The 21,784-nt window shown below is 44.8% G+C and overlaps 1 protein-coding gene across 1 annotated transcript; it reads right to left on the reverse strand.

Annotated features, from left to right (window-relative positions):
* Nucleotides 1-1,761: 1,761 nt before the first annotated feature.
* LARP6 (La ribonucleoprotein 6, translational regulator) lies at nt 1,762-21,125 on the reverse strand. Its single transcript, XM_060153277.1, has 3 exons — nt 20,630-21,125; nt 7,226-7,436; nt 1,762-3,318 (listed from the first exon to the last, which is right to left on the reverse strand). Exons 1-3 carry the CDS (start codon nt 20,830-20,832, stop codon nt 2,251-2,253), a joined length of 1,482 nt encoding a protein of 493 aa, XP_060009260.1. The 5' UTR covers nt 20,833-21,125; the 3' UTR covers nt 1,762-2,250.
* Between the last annotated feature and the right edge of the window lie 659 nt (nt 21,126-21,784).

The following is a 21,784-nucleotide window of genomic DNA, read 5'->3' on the forward strand; positions in this document are numbered from 1 at the left end:
GCTCAAGGCCAAACAGTTACTTACCAGAAAAGCCACGACTAGAATCCAGATCTGCTGACCTCAAGTTCAGGGTTCTTTCGTAAGGTCACATGGGGCAGTGCCACGGACAGAAGGCCAAGCTCATCTGTATTCACATAGAAAGGTGAGAGTGTAGGTACTTTTTAAAGTAATTATGATCCACAGGAGAGGATCTTAAAATAGAGCTGCAGCCGTGTGCTAGGGTGTAAAGGGGTGGAACACCTGGAATGTAGCCAGGCCAGTAAGAGCTGGTGAAGCCCAGGTGTCCCATTGGCAAGTGGCTGTGGGAGGGACCAGGCAGGGGGTGAGTGGGACTGAGAGTAAGAGAGGGAGGCCCAGGGCAGGACCTGGAGTGGCACTGCCCAGGGTCAGAAGGCCTGGGCTCCAGATATAAGCCTTTGGGCCACCTACAGTTGTAGTGGTGGAAATAGCAAATCTGAGTAATTCCTGAAGGCTTTTACCAGTTTATAGGAATTCTTCTGGGACTTTAGGGGCACCCTATCTTACTAACCAGATAACAATCACCTGCTAATTTGTACAGAGCTGTATAATTAAAAATACACTCTCTTTTCGCGTTTTCACAATGGCCTGAGGTATTATCCTACCTCAGCAGCTTCATGAGTAAAACTGGTACAATAATACCTCACAGGGACACTAAGAGGATAAATGAAAGAATGTGTCTAGCCAAATGCCTAGCACATAGAAGGTGCTGAATAAATATTAGTGCCATTTGGGGTTTCTTCTTTGTGGAATGTGGATGGTGAGGTTCCGCATTCTGAGACCCATCTGGTGTTCAGAGTGTGGGATCCAGAGCCAGACTGCTAGGTTCAAGCTCCACCAATCATCTAGCTCGTAAACCTCGGACAACTTAGTTACCCACACAAAGCTTCTGTTTCTTCCAGTGTGAAACAGAAATAACATGTGAACCTTCTTGTGTGGTGGTTGGGAGGATTAAATGAGATAATGCATGGAAAACTCTTAGCATAGTCCCTGGCATCCAATCACTGTTCAATAGTTATTAACGAATCCCATTAAACGTGACTTGCCTAAAATCCCCCAAGGTTCAAGTGGATAAGCGAACCCTGGAGTCTAGGTCAGTACCGTTTCTGCTCCACCCAGGCAGCTTCCACTGAAATGGAGCTAACACTGATGGAGGGCCAGCTGCATCTCAGAAACTGACATCAAGGCAAAGCACTTCACACGGATATGACGAGGCCGAGGGGGGCGGGTAACTCTCTTCAGGTCACAGAACTAGTAAGCTGGGGATATGGGAGTCAAACTGTCTGACCTCAAGTCCCACAACCATTGTCCATACCAGTGGCTCTCAGATTCTAGAGTGCATCAGGATCACCTGGAGGGCTTGCTAAAATCCAGATTGCAGGCCCTTCTCTCAGAGTTTTTCACTCAGTCTGCTGATGTAGGGCCTGAGAATTTGCATTCCTAACAAGTTCCCAGATGGTGTCAATGCTGCTGGTCTGGGGACCACATCTAGAGAACTTGGTCTATACTAAACTGCCTTTGTTTGGTACGATTCCTTGTAATGAAAGACTGTGGTGCTCTAACATCTGCACAAGCTCTGCTGACCTCTCAGGCTGCCAGAAGCCCCAAGGAGAGCCCTGGGGCACACTCAAGAAATGTGTCCCTGTTAAGCTCCTCAGAGCCTCATGACACCACCCACAGCCTTGTCAGATGCACACAGATTTTGTCAGGCACAGTCTATGGGTTCAGAGCCAGCACTCCCAGTTAGGTGTTTTATTATTTATTCACTTGACAGGAAACATACATTTGGTGGTATAAAACACCATGCTACTGGCTTAACTAGTTGCTGTCGTACAACAGAACTCCTCTGGGCTTTCAAGAAGCCCTTGCATGGCCAACTGAGGATGGCTCAGTCACTGGAGAGAAGAACCCTGCCACGAAGAAGAGACCCACTGCCAGGCCCTCTCTGGGCAGCCTCTGTCCCACAGCCCTCCAGAGCCATTCACACACGTTGGGCATCATCAAAATAATGGTCATGCTGGGAGGAATGGGTGCTCTGAACTAGAAGAGGGTCTTAAAACCAGAGCATACCAGGCAATTCATATCTATTACAAACATATAAATTAAGAGGTCTACACGTATACAAAATCTTTCAATGGGACTTAATTTCACTCTATGTCATGCCAGGTATTTGTCAGAACCTTGAAAACAGAGGAGGTTTTCAATGGAGCTGGTAATAAAAATAGAAGGTATTTATACACAGGCCCTGCTCCTCTCGTGTCCACTGTGGAATCCTCTGGTGTTGTCAGGGCCTCTGGGCAACCTCAGCACCCCCACAGGTAGCCTATCTGCAGTCTGCATCTTCCGAGAGAGCAGGGGACTCGCTCTGGGGCTCTTCTCCTGCGTCCCCATCTCAGCCTGGCGGCGCCTCCGAACCCAGGGGCTGCCAGAGGGAGTGACGCTGCTGTCCGAGGAATAATCCATGCACTTGCGAAAGGTCTCAGGACTGGTGCTGGAGTTCGGCCTACCTTCTTCGGCCAGAGGGGATTTTCTGGAAACGCCTTTTCGTTGAGCCAAGGGGCTGCTCCAAGGACTTGAGCACGGGGAGGCATTCGGGCTCAGAAAGAGATTCTGGTGGCCAGAAGGGCTGAGCTTGTTGGTGACTGCATGGCGCCGGCCAGCCATAGGGGACGTGGGATTGCTCTCGGGGTCGGAGGAGCTGTTGGCGGAAGACTCATCCCCCACGTACTGAAGCTCCTCAACTCTCCTGTTTAGGGACTTGTTCAGGTGGATGCTCGAAGTGGGTTCTTCATCCTGGTTCTTCTCTTTGGATGGTTTCTTTTTGGGTGGCTTCATACCAATCAGGACAGCTTTCATGCCCTCCCGGCCCTGAGATTCTGTGATCATGAACTCATGGGCTTTGATGGCCGCTTCCACCTCCTCGAACTCCACAATGGCGCACTCTTGGGTCCCCACCTGGCTGTACCGGCCGCTGATCCTCCGGATATCAGGAGGCAGCTCTCTCCCGGGTTTGAGGATTCGCACCGACGAGATGACTCCAAAGGTCCCGAAGAGCTTGAGCAGGTGTTCCATCACCTTCTCCTGCACCCTTCCATTCTTCTGGGGGGTGGCCAGGGCCCAGAGCTTAGGGGACAGGTAGAGGTCATAGACCAGGAGCATCTTGCTGGGGAGGTTCTCGCTGGGGAAGAGTGGGACAGGGGTGGTCCTCCTCACCTTCCGGTGGTCCTCATTCAACTCAAGGGTCACTGAGTACTTCAAGGCATGTGCTGTGGTTCTCCAGTCCCGTGTAAGGTGTTTTACCTGAAGAACACAGAGCAAATCAGAGATGGTACCTATTGTCCTTGTCCTCCTGGTGTCCTCTATAATCTCCCTCCCTCCTTTCCTTACCCCGGAACATCAGTAACTAGAATTATACCCGGTATGTGCAGGCACTCAGAAACCTAGTGAGTGAACGAATACACTTTCTACAGTTACAAACAAGGCAGCACGGTTTAGAACAGTGCTGTCCGACAGATCTTTCCGAGCTATGGAAATATTTTATTCTGTGCAAGTTTAAAGGTTAAACCTGCAGGTTGTGGAACAAGGCTGTTGAAAACACAAATCCAGAGGCCACCTCTAACTGACAGTAAGACCTGAAGAGTTATGCAGTCCCTCAGTACCTCAACTTCCTCATCTGTAAAATGAAGACATTAATAGTGTCTACCTCATAGAACTATCATGAGGACTAAATGAATAAAGAAATATATACAGATCTACCCCCAGACACACATTTTACATATATAAAACTTAGGACAGTGTCCAGCTCACAGCGAGTACTCAACAAATACTATGTGCTATCATTATTTCAAATATTACAGGCTACCATTTTGACAGGATCTGGAGATTTTAACATTCAAATCCTTCTCTGAAGTGGTGCTTCCACATTTCTGCATTCAAGACACAGAAGGTGCCAAAAGATCTTTCAGTATCTCCTGAAGATGATGTGGGCTGTTTCAACTTGGAATTAAATGCAACTTGGGTGTCAAGGAGAATGATGAAACGGTCCCTCACTCCTCCTCCTTTAGTGGAAATTGTGCGTATCAATGTTGCAGCGCATGGAAGCTATATTTATACGGTAAAACAGTAATTTTCGAGAGGCCCACTTCTGGGGAAGGGAATGCCATGGAGAATGAGTCATCCCGAAGAAATGGTGGACGTGAGCGGGTGGGTGGGTAACCTGAGCCAGGAATGGCGAGATCACCCGGAGCCAGTGCAGCTGCTCTGCAGAGGCACCCTGACCCAAACAGGAACTTGCCGGACCTCAGAAGGGAGGGCTCCCAAACAGGGCGGGGTGGGGGGAGCCCTGGCAGAGCTCTGAGTAGTACCGGCAGGCTCCTGGAGAGAGGGCACTCTCCACTCTAGCCTGTGGCCTCTGGGTGAAACAGCCCAGACTGGGGCTTAGGGTATGGGAATCACAAGTCACCTACACACAGAATCAATGGGCTGATTACCGTGGCAGGAGCCAAGGGCAGAGAGAAGCAGGTCCAGGCTTGGAGAGTTGAACTGCAGGTGGACAGGGTCTATGAGGGATCCAGAAAGGGTGAAGAAGATGACCACAGGACAATGGCTCTGTGGGGGTGAAACATGGGGGGGCCTTCTCCATTGCCAGTCAAGGAGGGAGCACTCAGGAGAGCAGGGGAAGACTGGGCAAGGAGTGCCTGGGGGAAGGCCAGGGTGGCCTTACTCAGAGGGCCGGAGAAGCTGCTGGAAGGCCATGGCCAATCCAGAGAGAAGCAGGACCCAGTATCCACCGCCCAGAGCCAGGAGTCAGGGCCACTGGGAATCTCTCTTAGGTCTGAGCATCCCAGGCCTGGGTCTGTGAGCTTGGGGAAGGAGTGTTCAGGCACCACCTAGGAAGAGGAACCAGAGAGCTGCCATCTTTGTGCAATTACTAGAACTTGGTAAGATTTTCCAAAACTCTGTGATGGCCCTGGTCATGTATGTTTCCTATTATGATTAGCAGGAAACGCTTTAGAATGAAAAGGGTCTTTGCTATCATTTTGGAGGTGTTGGGGAGTCTGTGTCTACTCTGCAGCCAGTTTTCAACAGAGAACTCTCTGTTGAAAGATCCAGTAAGTGGCAACTTAAAAAGGAAAGAAAATTAGGCTCACTTTTAGGGTCCCTGGGGAGGAATAAAGGAATGTACAGGATGATTCCACTGGCTGCTCCATTTTGGGCTCCCCCACCAGCATTTTCATGTGAGGGCTTGCTCACTGTTCTCTGGACATGTGTGATACTGTGACTTATACTAAGAAATATATATATATGGTCTTCATCCCTCTTACTGGCACTGAGTTCCTAAAACGTTTGTAAGTTCCTGAGCGATAGAGCACAAGGAGCATCTTCTGCTCTAATGAGGCGACTCTGGGTGGGCTCCTGGATGGGACCAGCCATGATTTGAAGCTTGGAACTTTTAGCCCTGACATTCTCCAGAAAGGGGAGAGGGGCAGGAAATGGATGTAATAATATCCGTATTATTATTATTATATAATAAGATAATTATTATAATAATAATTGATCATTCTACATGACAAAGACTCCATAAAAATCCCAAAAGTTCAGGGTTCGAAGAGCTTCTAGGTTGGTGAACATATCCTAAGGAAGGTGTCACATCCCAACTTCATGGGGACAGAAGCTCCCACACTTGGGACCCTCCCAGACCTTGCCCTGTGCATCTCTGCGTCTGGTGGTTCCTCTGTATCCTTTATCATATCCTTTAATAAACTGGTAAATCTAATTAAGTCTTTTCCTGAGTTCTGTGAACAGCTGTAGCAAATAATCTAATCCAAGAGGGCGGAGGTCATGGGAACCTCGGATTTGTAGCCAAGTCAGACAGAAGTTGTGGATCCCTGGGGATCCCTTGTGACTGGCATCTAAAGTGTGGTGCAGAACCCTTAACCTGTAGGGATCTGATGCTATCCCCAGGTAGACAGTGTCAGAATTGGGTTAAACTGTAAGACACCCAGCTGGGTGTCACAGAATTGCTTGGTATGGGCAAAAACCTCCCCCACATCTGGTGGCAGAAGTATTGTGAGGAAGAAGAGTAGGTTTTTCCTCTACAACATGAAATGCCCTTTCCCTTCTCCTGTACTTGAAAACTCCTACTCATCCTTCAAGATCCTATTTCAACGTCACTGCTTCTGGGAAGACTTCTCAATTCTCCAGGCAGGGTTAGTTGCTCTGATCAATTAGCTCCAAACAGTACTTTGTTCTTTCTATTGCAGTACTGTTGATGGTCATATTGTGATCCTTCACTGGTCTGTGCCCCTTATTGGACTTTGCCAGGGCACGGGGGAATGACATGTTCATTTTGTATATCCTGTGCCTAACACAGCACTCAGCATACAGAGCAAATATGTTTGATGAACGAATAAAGGAAAGAAATCAAGAGAAGAGGGCAGAGTATTCCAGCGGGCGAGGCAGAGAAGAGCTCCGGGAGGAAAGCTCTCCTCCAGTGTTCTCTGACAAAGAACACAGGCAACTTGGCTGGGACCCACTCGTTACACATCCTGTTATGCAACAGGCCACGTGGGCTTTTCCATTCTAGTAAATACACTTTCCCCAAGGGAGACACAGAGTTCTTACTCCAACTGGCCTGTTAACTCTTCAAGAAGCAGGGAATTCACAACCCAGTTGCTGGATCTATACAGCAGAGACATGCGGTAGATATCCTGCAACTCCATCCTATAGATGAGGATGTTGGCATTACACAGCAAAGGAGGCTGATGTCTTGGAGGAGGCTCATCTCCCAGAGCTCCTTCCTCCTCTTATTTATTCAACTTGGCAAATGAAGAGCTTTGATTTCAGATAATTCTAGGCTGGGTAGGTGTCTCTCAAGGTCACTGAGCCCCCTGTCCTGGCACAGCATCCTCCTGGCCACCCACTTGTCCGGCAAGAGTGCCTGAACTTTGCTAAGAACAAGTAATGTCATTTCATAACTGCCACCAGCTGAGACTTGTCCCAACACCCAGGACCCTTTTAATAGAGTGGGAGGATATTCTTAATAATGATCCTAAATCCCTTCTCTTGATCATTTTCCCCTTTTCCAGGGCTTGGAGGAAATAAAAAGTTGTTAGTCATCAGGTTTCAAGGGGGTAAAAAATATTGAGAACCACAACCCAAAGCACCTCTGAAATCCTCAAAGCGGCTTCTGAGAACGAAGCCTCACCTTTTTGAAGGATGTGAGTAGCTTGACACTCACATACCCCAGCTTGTTCCTCCTCACGTGCTTTAGCAGGAAGGCGTCCTTCTCCAGGTTTTCATCAGAAAAGTAGAATTCAATCTGATCCACCAGTTTCTTGATTAACTCCTCGTCTGGGGGCTGCCACTCCTGCTCCAGGTCTTCACGCTCGTTCTCGCCCCCACTTGTCGTGGCGCCACTGAGACCAGAAGGGGACACGAGGTGTTAGGGGTTGACCTGTAGCCCCCAAGTTTCATGTGTTGAAGTCCCGCCCCCCCATATGTCAGAGTGTGATGGTATTTGGAGAAAAGGTCTTGCAGATGTCATTAGTTAGAGATGAAGTCACCCCAGAGTAGGGTGGGCCCTAATCCACGCGCACACAGGGAGAACACCGCGTGAAGATGAAGGCAGAGGTTGGGGTGGTGCGGCAGAGGTCAAGGAATGTCTAAGATTGCCAGCCAGCAAACCATCAGAAGTTAGGGAACAGGCCTGGAACAGACCCTTCCCTAGCGCCTCAAGAGGGGGCAAGCCCCTGCTGACATCCTGATCTTCTCAGAGAGAGAGTCTCCTCGGAGAGGAGACTTCCAGCCTCCAGAACCACGAAGCAATAAATTTCTGTTGTTCTAAGCCACCCAGTTTGTGGCACTTTGTTACAGCAGCCCTAGGAAACCGTAATGGGTCACATGTGAACTGGGCTCCTCAGAAGTGAGAATCACATGGCCACAAGGGGAGAGATTTTTTGCCCCCAACTAGCTAAGAAATCAAGCTTTCATTTTTTTAAATTTAATTTTATTTTTTTTATACAGTAGGTTCTTATTAGCCATCCATTTTATACACGTCAGTGTATACATGTCAATCCCAGTCTCCCAATTCATCACCCCCCCACCCCACCCCCCCGCTGCTTTCCCCTCTTGGTGTCCATACGTTTGTTCTCCTCTTCATCTGTGTCTCTATTTCTGCCCTGCAAACCGGTTCATCTGTACCATTTTTCTAGGCTCCACATATATGCGTTAATATACGATATTTGTTTTTCTCTTTCTGACTTACTTCACTCTGTATGACAGTCTCTAGATCTATCCACATCTCTACAAATGACCCAATTTCGTTCCTTTTTATGGTTTAGTAATATTCCATTGTATATATGCACCACTTCTTCTTTATCCATTCATCTGTCAATGGGTCAAGCTTTCATTTTTAACAAGAACAGAAGATCATTAAAAAAGAAAAACAACACCCTCTATTAACATTTATGTTGCTCTGCCATTGTCAAGATGCTTTTCACACATACTCCTATTCTCCCCTCCCCACAAATCCTGGTTTCTAGAAGATAGTTTAGCAGAGTAACTAAGAGTCCTGGTTCTAGAGTTAGGCTGCCTGGGTTTGAATCCTGACACCAGCATTTATTAGCTGAGTCAACTTAGGCAAGGAACTTCACTGCCATACTTCAGTTCCATTAGCTATCAATTGGGACTCATGATAGTCACTTTCTTGATAGACTTGTGTGAAGATTAATTAATTCATGGAAATATCTAGAAGAGTACCTGACATACCCTCAGGGCTCACTAAGTGACAGGCACACTCATTTGTTCAGCCATAAGGGGCAGATATAGGTTTCAAACTCAAATTTTCTGTCTCCAAAGTCAGCACACATGATACCTTCCACATTTTGTTGGGACACTGCCGGAAATCTGGAAACAACCTATTCACTGGGGCCTTTCTAAATGAACCCCCCTGCCCCCCAGCAGCTCCACCTGGACATACTTCCTCTCCCTCTCTCCGAGAATATTAGGACATGAGAACAAGGCAAAGAAATCCTGGGCAAAGCTTCTTTAGGAAGGCCAATCTTTCATGAAGAGATTATAGAATCTTCAAGACCATAAATATTTAAGGAATTTGTGATTATCCACATCATAGTTGACCATATTAGAAGTTATCAAAGGTGAGTTCCCTTTTGTATATTTAATTACCAAATTATGTATTATATAAATACTATATTTATTATTCAATAAAAAGCATTGGTTAAAAATTACTTCCAGAGAAAAGAAAAAGAACTACTTTCCTTTGTGGCAATTTGATGTCTAATAACATTGACTATCAGACCCAGAGCCTCCATCAACATGTTCCAAGCAGAAAGAGCATCTCTTGGGACAGATGCACAAACCTAATCCCCCTAAAGCATCCTAGTCTTCCTAAAGCATCCATGGTACTTCCACTGTGTTGGGAGAACTTGCCAGGCTCCCAAAAGGGCTCAGAGAGTTCATATAAATAACCAATTAAAAAAAAAAGGTTCATAAAGTAAAAGAACCTATGAATGTGACAGTTTAAAGCCGGAAAAGGCTGAGTAATATTCCATTGTATATATGCACCACTTCTTCTTTATCCATTCATCTGTCAATGGGTCAAGCTTTCATTTTTAACAAGAACAGAAGATCATTAAAAAAGAAAAACAACACCCTCTATTAACATTTATGTTGCTCTGCCATTGCCAAGATGCTTTTCACACATACTCCTATTCTCCCCTCCCCACAAATCGTTCTTGACTCCGCACGTTCTTCAACTCCAGCAAAATTTTCACTGGCTCACAACCTTAAAAAAGAAGCAATTGTATAAGAGTCCAAATGAGAAAAAAATCGAATATTCTGGCAGGAGAAAAAAAAACTAAATCTATCTCACAATTTTTCAATTTCAGAAATTACATTTAGCATAAAATACAGGTACTTGTAGATCTTAAAAATGAAGAGTTTTAGTTATTTGCCTGTAGAGAGTCTGGAAATGGTTTTTAAAATACCTTACTGATGTCAGAAGACAAATGTATATGTACTAAAGGAAAAAAAAAACAGTCTGAGAGACTAACTTTAAAAGTATGTTTCTTCAAAAGGCTTTTTAAAAATGGGATGATAAACTAAGGGAATATGTTAAGGCAGCCCATTAGATATAACAGGTCAAGTGCAATTTAAACAGTAGATAAGTTGAATATTTTAAAAGTCCCTAAAAGGTAGCTGTGACAGACACCAGTCTGACTCACCCAACAGCTAATAGCAAACTCTTTCTTACTTGCCCTCCTTTACTACAGAGGTTATAAAAACTAAATGCTCACTTTCCCAGTCTCTCTTCCAGGTGGTAGCCATTTGTCATGTTATGGCCAATAACATACAAGTGAAAATCTCTTGGTCTTGGCCTTGCCCCTTCCCCTTTTATCTGTTTTGAGTGTGGATGTAATGGTTGGAGCTGTAGCAGCTATTTTATTACCATAAGGAAAAGGTCAGGAGAATCAGCTTGGCCTAATTTATTGACATTATTGGTTCTGATATTACTGAGTTGCTGAACCAACTACTATAACTACATACTTGCATAATTATGATTATTACATGAGAAAGATAAAATCCTATTTGTTTAATTCACTGTTATTTGGGTCTTCTACTACTTACAGCCGAATACTAGGATAGTAACACTACACTGAGAAAAGAGGTGCTCAAAACACACCAAAGGAAAAGTGTCAGTGGGAAAATCAATGAAATGAAAAAGAAAATGCCAGATGGAAAGTACAAATTTTCACTTTATTACAGAAAGTGTACACCCTAGATAGTAGTTAAAATGGATAGGTTGAATATACCAGATGAAATAACTAAGAATGCATAGGAAATTCTGGGCCCAGCTGACAAGGATGACAATGAATAGCAGGGGATGGGGTGAGGTGTGTGATAACGACCAGCGAAGAGTTTTGGGTGGACTCAGAGGCATAAGCAAAATGGCCCAACTTACTACAAATGGCTAGTATATCACAGGTGACCAGACCATTAAAGGGACTCACAGACCAATAAGTCCTACTTCCTAACCAGAGCAGTTGATGCCATCACTAAAAGTAAACTTACAGACAAATAAAACATAATGGAAGGAAGATGATGCACTTTCTCACTTTCTCCAGTGCCTATTCTAGACCCTCCCATTCTTCCCAAGGTCAGCCACGGGAAGACTTTACTCCCTGCAGATGATTCTACCTCAGACTTGATTAAGAAAATCAAGTTCATCCAATCAGACTTGCCCAGACCTTCCTCAGACTTGTTCTGTGTGTCTGGACATCCACCAAAGAATTCATTTGCTATATCTGGGCGCCTTTTCTCCATCTTGGTCTCTTGCCCCTGGCTGCAGGATGGGACACAGTTGATCACCTTCTTCTTGATATTCTCCCCCTGGGCTTACATGAGTTGTTCTTTTCTGGGTTTTCTTCCCATCTGACTGCCCTTTCAGGATCTTCTTCCTCCCCCATTTTGAAATGTAGGTATTTGCCAAGGATCTTTCCTTGGTTCTTTATCCCCTGGCAACCTCGACACTTCAGCCACTGGTTGGCTCATCTGATTCAAGTCTGCCTCTCCTCCTACTCCTCCATCCTGCTCTCACTCCTGAGTCCAGTCCTCAATTCCTAACTGCCTGCTGGACGTTTCCACATGGGTAGCCTGATACTGCTTCAATATCAATATGTCCAGAATCAAGCTGTCACCTTCTGCAGAACTCAGCCTCAGGTAGGACCAAAGCCTGGGCCTGTTTACCAAGAGACATTCTACCTGGGAACCTCATCTTCTTTTCACACAATCGCTCAGTGAATAATCCATAATGTGTTGGGAGGTGACTCTGTGTCAGTATTTGCACCTGGTGAGCAACTAACCAGAAATTCCAGAACAGGTGGGTAGTACTGGGAGGTGACAGAAAGCCTCTGTGTGAGTGCAGAGGTGAGCTTCTTGCCCCCAGAGGACCCCTCCCTCTGCATGGGTGCTGTCAGCAGCAACTGTACATCTCCCAAGGGGAATCTTGGAAGATCAGGAAAGCCTGTTTTATATAGGGGAGCCTGTGGCACTGTTTCCTGGTTCTTGTAACAGCCTTCGAACACAAAAGACCATGTATCCTTTACAAACATTAAAGAAGTTTGTATTCTTTATATATGAACATTGACAACTTTTTGTCAATTACAACTTTCCTAAAATAACCACATTATCTTCCCTCCCATACTGTCCCACAAATGACTTTCCCTACACTCTCTTCTATGTGCTTAGACTCAAAACCTAAGATGCATTTTTCAGCCTTCCCTTTGCCCCCACATTGAGTCAGTTATCAAGTGCTGATTTTATTCTGCAGTGTCTCCCATCTGTTCTCTCTTTTCCATTCCAACTGTTCTCATTACTTCTCCCTTGGACCCTATTAATAGCTCATCAAAAAATAATTCTTAAAAATTAAAGTAATACATATACATAGAACCAACTGAAATAAAATAGTAGAAAACTTACAAAGAGAGCAACAATCCCCCTCTCCACTCCTCTTTCCTAGATGCAACCTCTATTCAACCATTTAATTCCTATGAGAGTTGCTGTATAGCTCTATGTATCACTTGCCAATTTCTGAAATTCTTTGTTGATGTCCTATTATACAAAAGAAGGATTTGGGGTCACTGAAAAGCCTCTTCTTTCAACTTTTAAATTTTAATATTAGTTTTGGTTTTTCTATTAGCCTTCTCTATGTGTTTTAAATAATATACTTAAAATTCTCTTTCTTATTCCACCAACATTAAAAAAATATTTCCCAATTCCTCACAACATATGATGTGCATATTATTACCCCTCCTTTTCCTTCAACTCTCCTTACATTTCCAACTTCCCAAATTTTATCAGATGTGCCTTTATTTCATTTTGTCATGGTTCATAATATTTACAGTCTATTCTGGAACTACCATTTCATGCTTTGTCTATAGATAGATACTAAACTCTGAAAGTCAATCAGTTGAAGGCATTATTATTACTATATAAACATTGGTCACTGCAGGGAGAAGGCATTTGCTAAGATTACAGTTCTCTTCTTAAAATACTGTCAGTTGACTGACCACTTGGACTGATCTTCTATGCCTATTATTTTCTATCACATTGTCTGTCTGTGCCTTTGTCTTTGATTTATATGCGAAGAGATTTCCTTGACATTATCTTCCAACCTTTTCCAGTGAATTTTTAAAATTTCAGTAATTATTTAGTCTTTAAAAATTCTTTTATGTCTTCAGATCGTTCCTTTTTAAGAGCATCCTGTTCTTATTCTGTGGATACACTATCTTAAATTCTCTCAGGGTACTAACTGGAGTATATATAATTTTTAACAGCCTCTTCTGTTTCCAACAGTGTTCCCTCTGTATCCTCTGGGGTTAGTTTTTCCATTTAATTTTCATGTCACTGATTTTCTTCACGTGGCTGGTAAACAGCCATCTTTTTCTTTTTAAAAATATTTTTAAAATAAACTCATTTTATAATAGTTTTAGATTTACAGAAAAGTTGTGAAAATAGCATAGAGTTCCCACATATCCCACACCAGAATTCTCTATTATTAATAGCTTGCACTAGTATGGGACACTTAAGGAACTAGTATTAATACATTATCATTAGCTAAAGTCCATACTTTATTCAAATTTCCTTAGTTTTTACCTGATAGCCTTTTTCTGTTTCAGGATCCCATCCCACGTTACATTTATTCATTGTGTCTCTTTAGGCTCCTCTTTTCTCTTGGCTATGACACTTTCTCAGACTTTCCTTGTTTTCGATGACCTTGACAATGTTGAGCAGTACTGGTCAGGTATATTGTAGAATGTCTTTCAATTGGGATTTGTCTGATACTTTTTTCATGATTAGACTGGGGATATGAGTTTTGGGGAAGAGGACCACTGATGTAAATTTCCATTCTCATCACATCATATAAAGGGCCCATTCTATCCAATGACTGATAATTGTGGATGTTGACCCTGATCACCTGACTGAGGTAGTGTTTGTCATACGACTCCACTGTAAAGTGACTCCTTTTTCCCCCTTTCCATACGGTACACCTTGGAAGGAAGCCCACACATAAGGAGTAGGGAACTATGGCTCCATAGTTATTCATTCTGAAGAATGAAGTCTGGGTTGCTTTTTCTTGTTCGTTTGTGAGGACCCCCTAGGAATATGTACCCTCCTATTGTTTTTCTTCCTTAGGTGGCTCTATATACATGGGTGGGGCATGCCACTTGGCAGGCTTCACTTCAGAGTGAACTGGAAGGGAACAATTAAGTAGGAGCCCTATATCAGGTACCAGCTCTACCTTAGCAGCCCTAGATCACCACTTAGTTCACTCAATTCCTTTAGGAAATAATCTTGTTTCTTTTTTCCCCTGGGAAGTAAAGGGTATATTGTCTACTACCTTTCATTGGCAGGTAGAGAGGCTGGGCAATTGTTCTAAAGGAAGAATTTAAATGACCTCTCAGATATTAGCATCCCTTTTCACTCTTGCCTCCTTTGCGTATTTCCCAACCACAGCCTTTCTAGGGTTCTTTCTTCCCACCTCCTGTCACTTCCTGTTGTATTTTGGGCTACAGTCTCTTCCGTTCTGTGCCTTATGACACGTTTTCAAGAACAGCTATAAAATGCCACTGCTCTGTCTTGATACTAATAATGTTTCCTATTTCCTATTAAATAAAATCCAAAATCCTTAGCTCTTTATTCAGATTCACTTAGAATGTGGCTGTAACCAGCTTCCAAATGCATTTCTATTTCCTTGCAGATCCTTTGCTCCAAGCAAATAAAGACATATAGTTCCCCATATCACAAGGTTTCTGGACTCTATGCGTTGTGCATGCTGTTCCCATCTCCTTGAATACCTTGCCCCTCTCTCTCAGGTCCGAATCCTAGTCACACATCAAGGCCCATCTCAAACATAACTCTCCCAGGAAGGAAATCATGTCAACTTCTCCTAATACTTGCCTCTACTTGTATCAGAGCTACTTGTGTGCATATCTTATTAATGCCCTGAACTCTAAGTTCTGGGAGGGTAGGATTCATATTGGTTTCTTTCATTCTACCCAGAGCCTTGCACGTAGTAGGAATTTAAAAAGCATCACCAAGGTAAAGTGAATTGTTTCTGTATGGGCAAATCACACCTATCAGAATTCTTTTAGGGAGAAAGTATGGTTCCTGGTGAATATGTTGCTAGTGGCCTTTCAAGAGGACTGTGAAAAAGTTTTACGTTTGCGTTACTGTTTTGCTTTAAATAAAGTATTATAAATTGGGAGCGATGATGAGTTCTTTTGTTATGACTGTAAACTTGCTAGAAATGGAAACAAAGCATAGAAATAAGGGGTACATTTCGAAACAGCTAATTGGGCTCCACAGACCAGTGTTGAAATATCTATTATATTTGTAAATGATTTGGAGAAATAAGGGCAGGATAAGATCTCCAAGGCTGCTTTTCTCATAAAATTTCAAGCTACTTTGGCTGTTAATTGAGTGGTTAATCAGATGATACCTTACGAAGGAAAATACCCAAACTAAAATGGTGGAGTAATGAGCTCCTCACTAAGACTTTCAGTACAGAAAAATTTTTGGACTCATCATCTATCCTTGCCAATGGTCTAATATATGTTGGTTGGGTCACCAAGACCAGGAAAATGATGGACAGCAACATGGAGGATAGTGAACACAAAGGAGAAAATAACATTTATGAAAAACACTAGGGTCCAGTACCATTGTGTGAAGTTTCTTTTGACTCGTCTCTAGAAAATGATAATGAATCTGAAAAAGTTCAAAAAGGCAACCAAATTGATAATGCAATATAAAAACATGAGGGAAGATTCAAAAAATAAAGGTTCAGGAGGACAGGTCGAAAACATATATAGGTATGTACCAACTCTGGAAAAGGTATCACGGGAACAACTACATAACAAGTGTTGGCAAAGATGTGGAGTAAAGGGAACCCTCATGCACCACTGATGGGAATGTAAGTTGGTGCAGCCACTATGGAAAACAGTGTGGAGATTCCTTAAAAATAGAACTACCATATGATCTAGAAATTCTATCCTGGGTATTTACTCGAAGAAAATGAAAATATTAATTAGAAAAGATATATCCACCCCTATGTTCACCACAGCATAATTTACAACAGCCAAGATATGGAAGCAACCTAAGTATCCATAAACGGATGAATGGATAAAGAAGCTGTGGTTAGGTGCATGTATATATATATATATATATACATGCACACACACACATATACACATAATGGAATATTACTCAGCCATAAAAAAGAATGAAATCTTCTCATCTGCGACAACATGAATGGGCCTAGAGGGTATTATGCTAAATGAAATAAGTCAGACAGAGAATGACATATACTGTATGATTTCACTTATATGTGGAATCTAAAAAACAAATGAACAAACATAAGAAAACAGAAACAGAGAACAAACTGGCGGTTGCAGGGAAGTAGAGGGAGGAGACAGATGGGTGAGGGAGATTAAGAGGCACAAACTTCCAGCTGCAAAATAAATGAGTCACGGGTATGAAACGTCCAGTGTGGGGAATAGAGTCAAAAATTACGTAATATCTTTGTATGGTGAGAGATGGTAACTGGACTTATCGTGGTGATCATTTTGAAGTGTACAGAAGTATCGAATCACTATGTTGTGTAACAGGAACTAACATAGTGTTGGAGGTTAATTATACTTCAAAAACAAACAAACAAAGTCAGAAAAAGAAATCAGATTTGTGGTTACCAGAGGTAGAGGATGGGGGAGAGGAGGAGGAATTGGATGAAGGTGGTCAAAAGGTACAAACTTCCAGTTATAAGATAAATAAGCACTAGGGAAATAATGTGCAACATGACAAATATAATTAATACTGCTGTATGTTATATGAAAGATGTTAAGAGAGTAAAGCCTTAGAGTTCTCATCACAAGGAAAAAAATTTATTTTCTATTTCTTTAATTTTGTGTCTATATGAGATGATGGATGTTCACTAAACGTATTGCAATAATCATTTCATGATGCATGTAAGTCAAATCATTATTTTGTACAACTTACACTTATATAGCGCTGTAGTCAATTATATCTCAATAAAACTGGAAGAAAATAAAAATAAACTGAGGGGAAAAAAATAAACTGAGGGGGAAAAGGCAAGGAAGTGCTCATTTCTGTTTGCCTCTTTACGAGGGACTCTTGTTCAATCCCAGATGATCAGGGAAAGCTCTATTTTACATATGAATGTCAGCTAATAAATGTACAAAGAATGATAAAATGAGGAAATCACCAATATGTAATCCCCGATGAACTGACTCAAGCAAAGATCATCAGTGGATGCTAACACCATTAGGTGAAATGTCGCTGGTGAAAGAATATTCTCGAGAAGACCAGATGTTACTTGTTAATCACAATGGAGGGATCACCTTAACCAAGAAAGTCAAATTTAGCATCACTAATGGTGTATGCTGCCTGGGTGATACAATAAGTTTATGGGAGTGCCCAAAGAGTCTTCTTGCCAAAATGTTTAACTGAATCTAATCAAGCCTTCTGCGCTAACTTGAGTTTGTGGGAAACACATGGTACAAAGGAGCAAGTTAAGCTAGACGATGAGAACATAACCAGACCAGTTCAAACTGTGAAACATTCAACAAGACATCTGGGCTCTTATCTAAAATAGGAAAGCATTAAAAAAAAAAAGTGGGGATGCTCTAGATTAAAAGATTCTAAAGAGATATAATAGACAACTGTCTCTATCTGAGGTTCTGGTTTGAGGTGAAAAAGAAACAGCTGTAAAATACAGTGTGGGACAATTGGGGGAAACATGAATGTGGAACTTGACTATTAGATTATTTTAGGGATTATGTTAGGGAATTATTGTTAATTTTCTTAGTTGCAGTAGTAGTATTATGATTTTATAAGAAAATGTCATTATTAAGAGCTACAAAATGAAGTACTTAGGGTATAAGTCTCGTGTACAACATACTTTCAAATAGTTCAGGGGAAACCACACACATTATACATCCATCAGACAAATATGGCAAAATACTAACAACTGTTTAGTCTAGATGGCAGGTATACAAATGCTCAGGTTACTAACTCTTTCACATTTTATGTCTGAAATTTTTTATGTTAAAAAGGTGAGAATAAAAGAAAAGACATCTTTTTAGTGGGCAAGATGGGGGTAAGACTAGAGAGATGGTGCTAGGTATTGAAGATACGGAGAAGATTAAGACAAGGTCTCTGCCTTCAAAGATCTCACTGTCTAGAAGAGGAGAAACACACAAATATTTCAACTTGATGGAGTGAGTGCTATGAGAGAGACACACATTCATTCAACAAATATTTATAGAACACCCACTACGTGGCAGGTGCTGTGCTGGGCACTGAGGATGCAGTGAAAACCAGGTAAGCGCGGTCCCTGAAGTCATGGAGCTCATATTCTTATGAGGGAGACAAAACTATAGAATTACAACTGTGGTGTGTACAGAGTACTACAGCAACACGAAGAAGAGAAAACAAACTTGGCTTTGGGGTAGGGACTGAGGATGGTGGGGAAGAGGCAGCGAAGTTTTAAGGCTACTAGAACTTAACCAGAGGGACCTGAGGTGGGAGCACAAAGACATGTGGACACAAAACAGCAACCTGTGTTCAGGGACCTAGTGGGGGTCAGCACTGGGGGAGCACGAATTGTTAAAACGGGCAGGGAAGGAAGCAATGGCTGAGGGACGATACGGGTGGATACCCATCTCAACCAGCGAATATGGGAACCTGGGCTTTCTCCTGCAGGCTCTGGGAGCCCAGAAGTGTCCACACAGGGTGGTGGCCGCTGCTGTGCCAGGCTGGCTCAAGCAGGGGACAGCGTGGCTCCTGTTCTTGGCTGCACTCTCCCTGTGCTCTGGATGTTTGCCCGCTGGGCTCTGTCAGCTCCACCACCCTGAAGAGCCCCAGGGATTTTTCTGGAGTCAACTCTATGCCAGTGGGCAGCAGGAAAGGCTTCAGACTGAATGCTCCATGAGACTCCAGCCCCTGGAGCTGGGAGAGAAGGGTGGCTCTGGGGTGAGAACCACCCCACGCCCGAAGAAAGGATCGTGTTCTTCTAGATCTCCATAGGGGTTCCCAAGAAATAAGTAGGGCTTTAATCCCTGCTAATGGTACAATCTCAAAATGTAGTACCCGGGATAGGGGACAGCTCTTTGCCACAGTTACAGGCAAATAGATTCAGCAGAATAAGCCACTCTGGACTATTTTACATGACCTCTGAAATGATTTGACTAAGCGGCTGCCTTCTCAAGATTGTGAGATGTCAGTGACTCATTATTTTTATACTTTCAATACTCAGCACACAGGTGAGTGAATGAATGAATCAGACTTTACAGTAAAGTGCTGATATTATGTACTAATCTGTCATATCACCTGCTGTTGCCCAGCTTTGCTGCACTAAACCACTGGGCTGGACTTTCCTGCTCGAATACCTCTATCTGAATGTCCTGAAATTCTGGGTCCTTAAATCTAGACCTCTTCCACTAGGGAAGGGTCAGGCAGTGAAGGGGAATGGCTCTAGCCCCAGGATCCTCATGCCCTTGGGTTGAGTGTTCTCCCAATGAAGTAAATATATGCCTGCCAGGGAATAATCCTGCAGAGCTCTGGTAGCTCAAAGCATGTGCAAAGAGGACTCTTAATAGATGCCTCTTGGGATCTCCCATTATTTGCAAGTTCTGTCACTGCCCTACTCCTATTGCTAGGGATGCTCCATACTGCAGCTCCTTTCAACAGCAGGAAAAAAATCACAGTCCTGAAAGGCCTGGGTGTTAGTGGACACAAGAGTAAGGTCTCTCTCTGGCTGAAAATAAAGCTCAGGGCCCAGAGGTGAGCTTAGACAGGTGGTTTCTTGTGCTAGACTACCCATTACCCAGGAACCCAACGCCAAGGCAGCAAGATGATGATGCAAGCTTAGAAGTCAGATGGAGAAGGGGCATGAAAATGGGAATCCCCCAGCAGGGGAGGATGAAGCAGCAAGCCCTGAACTGATTCCAAATGGGGCAAATGAACTCTACACGGTGAAATCACTCCTCCTTGGATCCCCCAGCAGCAAGTGTCAGCTGTGCCTGGCCGGCTCCCCAACCCCACTTGGACTGATAAGCAGACAGGGAAATGATGGCAGTGAAGGCTAGGTGGGACCAGTCTCATGGGGAGGTGGGCCTGCTTCGGAAGTGGAGACTGGGTTGGGCTAGGCTTTTTGGAGGGTCTTTGGGTGAGCTCAGGGAAGGAGAGTCTCCCTCTGGGCTGAAGAGATGGCGAGGATGGTCCAGGAAGGACTTCCCCCTGGGTCCCAGAGCATGCCCACGTCTAGGCCCCTCAGATCCCCGTCGCCAGTTCAGAGAGCCTTGGTGGGGTTAAAGGCTGCGGACCTGGTCACCAGCAACCGCCAAAAGCCAGTTCTGACTCCGTGGGACGGCCCAGAGCAGCGTCCCGGGGCAGGGGGGCAGTGGGGGGGAGACGACCCGCTATGCCCGCGGAGTTGTGCTCCCCCAAGTGGGGTTCGGCCGGGACTCGGGGTCGGCGACTCCCACCTGGGCCAGGGCCCTGCCGCCGCGCTTACCTGTGCCCGCGGCTCGGCTCCTCCTCGCTGGCGCTGCCCCAGCCTGGGCTGAGGTACCGAGAGGGGTCCCCCGAGCCCCGCGCCTCCGCCCCCTCCTCCTCCTCGTCCTCCAGCTCCTCTACGTCCTCGGCCTCCTGGATGGCGACGCGGATCTGCACCGCAGTCTCGGGCCCGGACAGCGCCTCCTCGCCGGGCTGGGCCATGGCTCGCGGGCCGGCCGGGTCTGCGGCGCCGCCGGGTCCCCGCGCCGCGAGGCCGAGCCAGCCGGGCGAGGACTACTGCGACGAGGGGGCGGAGGCGACGCGAGCGGCTCTGCCCCGGAAGGACGGGGGTCGCGGCGCCCCGCCCCGCGCCGCCGTTGCCACCACCCCGACGGCCTACCGAGCGCCAGCGCAGACGGGGTCGCGTAGGGGGAAGGTGCCTTCCTCTGCTGGCCTCTCGCAGAGGCCTGTCCGGGACTGATTCCCCGACCCCCCGGTCCTAACAGTGCGCGCCCGATGCTCACACGGCCCAAGCCCGATTGATGTGCCAGGGCTCCCTCCTCCCGCCCGCTCCTTTCCAGGCGGCCCCGAGGAGGGGAGGGGCGCGGCACATCTGACTTCACAGTTTGTGGATGACTCTGGGGGTGGCAGGCCCAGACAGCAGCTTAAGGGGCTTCTGTGCCCCCTTCGCGTTTCCCCTTCTGACTTGCACAGACGACCGAAACCTCCACCGTAGGTCAGTATGGCATAAGCACCCTCTACACTGTGCGTCTTGTGACGTCAGGGACTTGGCCTTTGCCGTGCCTCATTCTAGTGGTTCCCAGAGTGTGGTCCCCAGACCAACAGCACCAGCTTTACCTGCGAACTTGTTAGAATTGCACATTCTCAGGGCCCACGCAGACCTCCTGATTAAGAAGCTATGGTTCAGAACTTTGTGCTTTATTTACCAAGCCCTCCAAGCGATGCTGAGGTTCACTAAAGTTTGAAATCCACTGCCCTCTATGCCTCTTAGAATATGCCCTGCACATAGTAAGCATCCAAATATTTGTTGAATGAATAAAGGGAGCTACTGAAATGCCAGTATGTTTGAAACCCTGCCACCTTTTCACATTTAGCTTTATATTGAGTTCCATCTCAGCCCTTCAAATGTGACCCAGAAACCAGGGACAGGGGC

Source organism: Lagenorhynchus albirostris, chromosome 1, assembly GCF_949774975.1.
Source record: "Lagenorhynchus albirostris chromosome 1, mLagAlb1.1, whole genome shotgun sequence".
NCBI classification, from domain to species: domain Eukaryota; kingdom Metazoa; phylum Chordata; class Mammalia; order Artiodactyla; family Delphinidae; genus Lagenorhynchus; species Lagenorhynchus albirostris.

Bases quoted from the DNA above. Each gene is read 5' to 3' on its own strand.
- LARP6 (XM_060153277.1), bottom strand. From the start codon at position 20,832: ATGGCCCAGCCCGGCGAGGAGGCGCTGTCCGGGCCCGAGACTGCGGTG. The intron at 7,437-20,629 runs GTAAGCGCGGCG...TTCTGGTCTCAG, and splicing joins GAGCCGAGCCGCGGGCACAG to TGGCGCCACGACAAGTGGGG. The intron at 3,319-7,225 runs GTGAGGCTTCGT...TGTGTTCTTCAG, and splicing joins TACTCACATCCTTCAAAAAG to GTAAAACACCTTACACGGGA.